Raw genomic sequence first — 6,861 nt, 5'->3', positions numbered from 1 at the left:
TTTCAGAACTTCTCCGAGGGTTGCTCTGCCTTTGAGTGACAGGAAGAGAACGCACCATTCTGCACCTGAGAGAACAGGCCTAAGATGGGTTAGGAGGCATCTGTCTCCTCAGGCTGCCTGGAAGACTGTCTCAGGGCAGAGCTAGAATAGCTGATGACATGGAGGAAGCCAGGCGACTGTAGCTCCCTGAGGACTCCTCTCTGTCCTTCTGATCGCTGTCAGCAGCCTAACACAGGCCGGAGTGAGGAAGGACGCCCCCGCCCCCGTCCCGGAAGGAATACCACTGGGGTATTCTCCCTTTGCTGCTTTTATTCAGTAGCTACTGAAGAGATGCCTGGACCACTTATGGCAAAGCCCTCTGGGTGGATGATTTCCTTAGCTCCACCCTGACCTAAGGCAGCAAAAAGAAACCCCCTGAAGGGGAAATACCATTTATTTGCAAAAGAGAATACTAGAAGTGCGAGATAGGGCTGAGGGGCACTGCTCCAGGCGATTGCTATACACAGAAGGTCTATACATGGAAGGGTCTGACTACATTTTAAAATTTGAGAGGTCAGTTGTTCAATTAGGCCGATCCTGAGGATTTCTTTTCTGTAAGTTGCCCTGGCTACTCTAAGACATCTCCCAACCATATTGAAGAGAGGAAGAACACAGAGTGGAGCGGCTCAAAGATGCCAGCATCCATACTATCACTCAGAGTCAGTTACCCACACAAACTTGACGGACTGTCTCCTGTCAAGTTTTTGCTTAATTCTCACTTTGTCCCATCCCCAAAGCTCCGTTACTTCTGAACCTACAGTTCTTAAACAGTGCTCCTTCGACAAGCTCAAGACACATTCTGGCCCTAGAGATCTCTGAGCCCACACATGATGCCAGAGCATGCCCACCTGGACCAAGTTAGCAGGTGGGAAGGGCCAAGGCTGAGGTGGCCAGAAATGAAGAGTATTGGGTTAAGGCACAGGCCAAAGCCCCTGCTGTCCCAACAAGGCAGTAGTGGGCAGAGTTATTGGGCAGGAGACCTAGAAGTTCTCATAATGGTGAGAGAAATGAGTCCTGTCCTGCCTGTTGATGAGCTGACAGGCTTTCTCCACATTCTTGGTCATGCCAGGGGGACCACAGCTAAATACTCCAATCTTTCGGACCTGTTGGAGGAGGAAGAGCCAAAGATGAGCATAATTACTGGTAGAGCTGGGTCAGTATTCAAAACAATAGCCAGCTTCATGTTCCTAGTGCAGGCTAGCTTTTTGGTTCTGTTAAAGACCATCCAGTGTTCACACTGAAGGTTTATTTTGTACCATGTATGGTGAGGGCTGGCTCACTGTAAGACTAGTTCGATTTTGTAAGTGCTAGGTCAGTGTAAAAGGACCAACTGAATCAATGTTCAAATTGAGGGACAGCTTGGTGTATATGATATCTGTGGCCAGCCCACTCACTGTTAGTGATGAAAATTAGTTCCGCATCCAGAGGAAGAGCTGGCTTGGTATTAATGGTGAGTATAGCCCTGACTGTATAGTAAGCTGTTTGGTGGATGAAGCCTAACTCTGTTAGGCTTCAGAGTTGGCAAATCTCTGACCTCATCCTTCCTTCCTTCCTTCCTTCCCACCTTAGGGTGGCCCTTCATCAATGTTTCTCCAGTCTCTAACTTACCAATCTCCCAAGAGATGGATTCTAGGCAGTGACCAATTGTTTCCTTGATAGAGTAGGATTGAGAGCTTTGTTCAGCCCCCAAATGACCAAAGGAGCAGAAAACTAAGATATGAAGTAGACTTACTTGGGGGTGGACTTCCTGCAGAGAGTTGAAAAAGGGCTCAAAGGGAGGGCGGCCAAAGTGGGTGACAGATCGCAAGCCCGTGAACAAACTCCTGTTCAGCACCTTCTGGAAGTGCCTCTCACAGATGTACTGGTGAACAAAATGGGGGAGGAAGGTCATTGCTAGAGCCAACCCTTGGCCCCGAGAGTGGCCCACCTACCATGCCTGGCTGGCCCTGACCTACCAGCATGGTGGTCCTGAGGTCAAACTTCTCAGCCAGCTGAGTAATATAGATGTGCACAGACACCAGGTCCTGGCGGTCATTCTCCTCCACCTCCCGGATGATGTCAGCCAGCCACTCAAACTGCCTCTGCGTCCTTGTCACCCAGATGAAGTAGATCTGAGGACACACACTGGGGCTCAGGGACAGCCCAGCTTGGCTTCTCTATAGGTTCTGGATCTCAACATGGAATTCTGACCTTAGCTAGTCTGTTCCTGTCCCTAGACCACTTAGGAAATAGAATGTACAGGAAATAGGGCCAGCTTCAATACAGAAAGGCAGAACAGAGAGGACAGAGGGGACAGAGAGGTGGGGGTGAGAAGCAATCTCACCAAAGAGCCTTCCACCACTGAGCTGAAGGTCTGTCAGGTTCCAGGCAGCTTCCTCAAGCCAAGCCCATCCTAGTCTGAGCAGCTGCCTCAAGACAGAACTTTTGAGCTGAAAGGTATTTCATAAAGGTGCCACCCTAGGGATCCTTAGCTGCCTGAAATGTGATTTTTTTTAAAAAAAAAGGGAGCCCCCCCCCCTTGAGGGAGCCAACTTAAGCTTTCAAGGGGATAAACCAGGTACTGCAAGTGAAGGAACAGAAGAGGCACTGTCCTTGGCACTGGACAAGGACAGGAAAGGAGCTGTCACCCTCTGAGTGCAGGCAGCACGTAGGCTGGGCCTCTGCCTGCTGCATTCCAGCACACCTGATTCACCTGCCAGGCCCAGAGAGACAAGCAGGGGCCTGCCACTGGGTCAGAACTACAGAAAAGGGGGCCTGTGTGGAGGGAGCCTGAAGCCTTAGCTCTGTTGCTAGGGCCAACCCACCTGCAAGTCCTACCATGGCACCTCCCCTGGATCCTGAGACCTAAGCCAGTTTTACTTGTGCCCCACCCCAAAGGCACCCTTCCTTCTCCCAGCCAGTGCTCCAAGGGCTTACCTCTTCTGGATGAGGGAATGTAGTTTCTTTGTTTGCTTGTTTTGTTTTACCTTCCTTCAGCCCTTCCTGGAGAGACTCCCACAAGTAACTCCTGTGTGGGCACTCCTATGAAGGAGCTCTTGGAAACTGGGTGGGGGCCTACAGACATCAGTATACCAATTCTGCCCGTCAGGACACTCTGGCATCTTTCCAACTCACTGCCCCTCTCCAGGTTTCAGACCCACTTGCCTTTGCCCAGTTATCAGAGACAAGAGCAGAGGCAGGAGATGCAGTCATTGTTAGGTGAATGGGGGCTGGTACTCACCTTCTTACAGAATACTTGGCAGCTGACTGATGACTTGAAAACCAGGTCTTTGAGGATGGAGGCAAAGGGGGTGACTCCAATGCCCCCTCCTACCAGCACTGACACCTCAAACTTATGCCACTCCTGGTGGCCCTCTCCAAATGGTCCATCGAGGTACAGCTGTAGGGAGTGCAGTGGTTTTTAAATTCAGCTTGGCCATCATTCTGAAGCCAGAAGTGGAAACAGTAGACAGGGATAGGGAGTTATATGACATCAGGAGAAATACAGGGTGGGGTTGGATCTGTGTCTTTCCTGGGACAGTGAGTCTCTGGATTGTGGAAGGGGTACAGTGGATTGCAGTACAGTGGGGAGCCTCGGCTGCTGGGGGAATAGAAGAGTGAGTAGATATCTGAAGTCAGGGCACCTTTGGGTATCTGGCACAGGTGTCACCGGTTGGGGGTGAGTAGATCTCCCTGAGGCGGGTGGTCCAGGGTCCAGCTGCCCGGATGTGCAGGCTGAGCGTGTCCTCGTGGGGTGCAGAGGTCAGCGTGAAAGGGTGGTACTCAGTGGTTCCCAGAGCGAGGCATGCAATCCGAACCCACTGCCCTGACTTATACTCAAAGCCCTGGGGCCTCTGGAACCGCAGGTGGGTCACTCCTGGGAAGGGATGATGCAAGAGACTGCTGTTTTGGACCCAGCAACAGTATGGTCTCTAGAAAGTTCCTCCAACCTCAGCTCTGATAACAAGTAAACATTCCTTTATAGAGCCTTGCCTTGAGGAGGAGCTGGGGGACTCACAGGGCAAGAGGAAGCCTGGCCCAGTCTCCTCCACTCTCTGTCTTAAGCAGGGTCTAATCTTCTAGCAAAGAACATTTCTCATGGAATTACTCCTCCCAGTGGCTCCAGGCCCCTTCTGCCTCCACTGGACAAAGCCAGGAGACTGGAGTGGTCCAGACAGTGTTTGTACCCTGTCAGTTGCCTTAGTAGCCAAGGTGGTTCCCTCACAACTTCCAGGCCTTACCTGAAGGCAGCAGCTCAGCCTTCACCACGCTGATCTCCACCTTCTTCCGGCTCAGGCTCACCAGCTTGTCCCCTACGTAAATGATTGCAGGGACCAGGAAGAAGATGTGGAATCGGGGCATCTGGATCAGAGCAAAGCTGCCATGGATGATGAGCTGCACAGACCGAAGAATATGGCTCAGACACAGAGGTTCACACAGCAGACTGTGGGGCCAGCTTTGACTTTAGACCCTATGAACTTACCCACTGGGGCATCCATTCCCTACCTCACCGTCTAGGTTCCAAACAACCACTGCCACCTCCATCCTCCAAAGCATTCCAAAGGAATACTACCATCCCAGACATGGCCAAGTTGACGTTGACTCCCACCTGGACTCTGTAAGACATCTAGTGTGTGTATTTGCAAGTGCAAGTGAATGGATGTATGTGTATATGTGTGTATGTGGGAGGGGTGGAGCTGATCTCAGATGTAGCCCATGCTGGCCTTGAGCTTGTGGTGATCCTCCTGTCTCAGGCCTCTGAATACAGGATTTACAAGCCTGCATCAACACACCTGGCCAGTGGGACCTTTTGAAATCCTTTTTTCTCATGCCTTCTGTCTAAAGAGCCTCAGTGAACTTCCCATTATACCCTCTGGCCTTGTAGCACTCTGGCCTCTAGAACCCTACCACCTAGTTCTTCCTTCCTGTTCCTCATATTACAAGTCTTTTGGGTTCCGAATCTTTGCACTTACAGGGCTAAGGGGAAGCCTGGGCTTCCTACTCCTAGCTCTTCCAGAGGCAACCTCCATCCCCCTTCCCAAGTTTCACCAGAAATGTTGCCTCCTAGGCCTTATGTCAGTCACATCATATCTCCTTGTTAACTTAATCTGCCATCATCTATTATCAGCCTTTGCTCATTCCCATGCATATCATTGTCCCGAATGGTCTGAGGAGGCAGGGACTGCGCCAGCATCATTTTGGTTCTTCGTAGTACCTGCTGGGTACACACTTAGTACTCAGTAATGCCTGGGAAGAGGACGTCCTATTTATCCCACCTTTTGGTGGCTAAGAACACCTAACTAGTCTATCTTTTCCATGAAATAGCCTGAGAGACTATAACCACCCCTACCCGAGATTATCTCCCTCCCTCTCTTTTGTTCTCTAGGGTTTAAGCTTAGAGACTTACACTTGCTAGATAAGTGTTTACCACAGAGCTACAGCCAAGCTCTTTTCTTGCTTTTTTTTTTTTTTTTTTTTTTTTTTTTTTTTTTTTTTTTTTTTTTTTGCCTGTGAGTCTCGCACTTTATTGTTTGTCATCTCAGGCCTTGACTGCATACTTGCGCAGTGGGTACAACCGCTCCTTCTGCTGCTGCTACTTGGTCTTCAGCTTCTCTTCCCACTTGGTGAGCCCATGGCGCATGGCTCTAGTCTTCTTGGATTGCAGGTCCAGGGGCTTGTATTTCTTGCCCTTGTAGAATTTCCTGAGGTTTTCTTTTTGAGTCTGGTTAATAACAGTGAGGACTCGGGTGATGGATTTTTGTAAGACTCATATCTTGGAGAGCTTGGACGCAGCGCCACCTGTCTCTTTGGCAATGCGAAGCTGGGACAATTCCACCTTCAGATCATCTAGTTGTTTCAACAACTCCTCCTCCTTCTTGCCGTGCAGGTCCCTCTTGGCCATTGCTGCGTTGTTCACCGCTCCTTTTCTTGCTTTTTGTTTTGAGGACGTCTTAATGATTCTTAATGACTAGGCTAGCCTTAAACTCACCCTGTAGACCAGGCAGGCTCTGAACTGACAGAGCCCCTACTTCAGGCCCCCAAGTAGTTGGTACTATAGGCATATGCTATCAGCCCCTACTTCAAGGTTTTCTTTAAGGTCATGCCTGCTTCCTCTCTGTAACCTGTGACACTAGTGACCCCTTTTCACCCCCGTGTCTCACAGCTATTTCAACAACAGTGTTCTTCTGGTTCTGCCTCGGCCTTCCTGGCCACTCAATTTCCAGCTCCTGTGTGGGCACCAATCCATCTTGTCACCCCAATCATGGGTGTGGTCCAAGCTTAGTTTCCTCACCCACTGCTCTTGTCTTTCTGTGCTCCACCATGTCCCTGAGCGCTGATGAGCCATAACCATTCCGCCTTATCAGCCACCTCCTCATGTCACCAGCTACCCAGGCCTGTCTCCTTTGTTCCCTGGGTAGTCGGTCACGTTTCCCACCCTACATCTGTGTGCATGCCCTTCTGCCTAGATCCTGCTACCTGGATTGCTCTTCAGTTCCCACTCAGCCTTGTCACTGTTTGACTTTCTCTCCTAAAGCTATGTATGGCCTGAGTCCCATTTTCTCTCAAAGTCTCCCCTGACCAGTTCAGTGTAAGTAAAACTTTCCTCCTTGATTTTCTATGCCTTACTGTTGGGACATTCTGCTTAGCAATTTCTTCTGTTTGGTGTTCATGTGACACTGGTCTCTGCAGCAAATCCTAAATTCCTAAAGGTGGGGTTTAGTGTTGCCACCTGTTGGACCTCCCTCAGAGCTAAGACAAGAGACCCTGGATTGCTATCAGCTCTCTTGTTCAGGAATTCCTTCCCCAGGAAAGGGGTTGACCTTTTTTTTTCTTTTCTTTTCT

General features: G+C 50.1%; 1 protein-coding gene and 1 pseudogene across 1 annotated transcript in view; both read right to left on the bottom strand.

Annotated features, from left to right (window-relative positions):
* Positions 1–415: 415 nt before the first annotated feature.
* The window catches only part of Duox1 (dual oxidase 1), a 35,309-nt gene continuing 28,863 nt past the window's right edge, over positions 416–6,861 (bottom strand). Inside the window, exons 27-32 of the mRNA XM_031373251.1 lie at positions 4,260–4,413; positions 3,663–3,895; positions 3,260–3,418; positions 1,995–2,150; positions 1,772–1,900; positions 416–1,142 (exon numbers count right to left, since the gene is read on the bottom strand). Coding sequence (XP_031229111.1) covers positions 1,020–1,142; positions 1,772–1,900; positions 1,995–2,150; positions 3,260–3,418; positions 3,663–3,895; positions 4,260–4,413 — 954 coding nt within the window. The 3' untranslated portion in view covers positions 416–1,019. The remainder of the gene's footprint in view (positions 1,143–1,771; positions 1,901–1,994; positions 2,151–3,259; positions 3,419–3,662; positions 3,896–4,259; positions 4,414–6,861) is intronic.
* LOC116090826 lies at positions 5,477–6,749 on the bottom strand (annotated as a pseudogene).

This window comes from Mastomys coucha, unplaced genomic scaffold (assembly GCF_008632895.1).
Source record: "Mastomys coucha isolate ucsf_1 unplaced genomic scaffold, UCSF_Mcou_1 pScaffold15, whole genome shotgun sequence".
NCBI classification, from domain to species: domain Eukaryota; kingdom Metazoa; phylum Chordata; class Mammalia; order Rodentia; family Muridae; genus Mastomys; species Mastomys coucha.
Note: the sequence above shows the minus strand (reverse complement) of the source record. Positions and strands in the feature narration are given on the sequence as shown.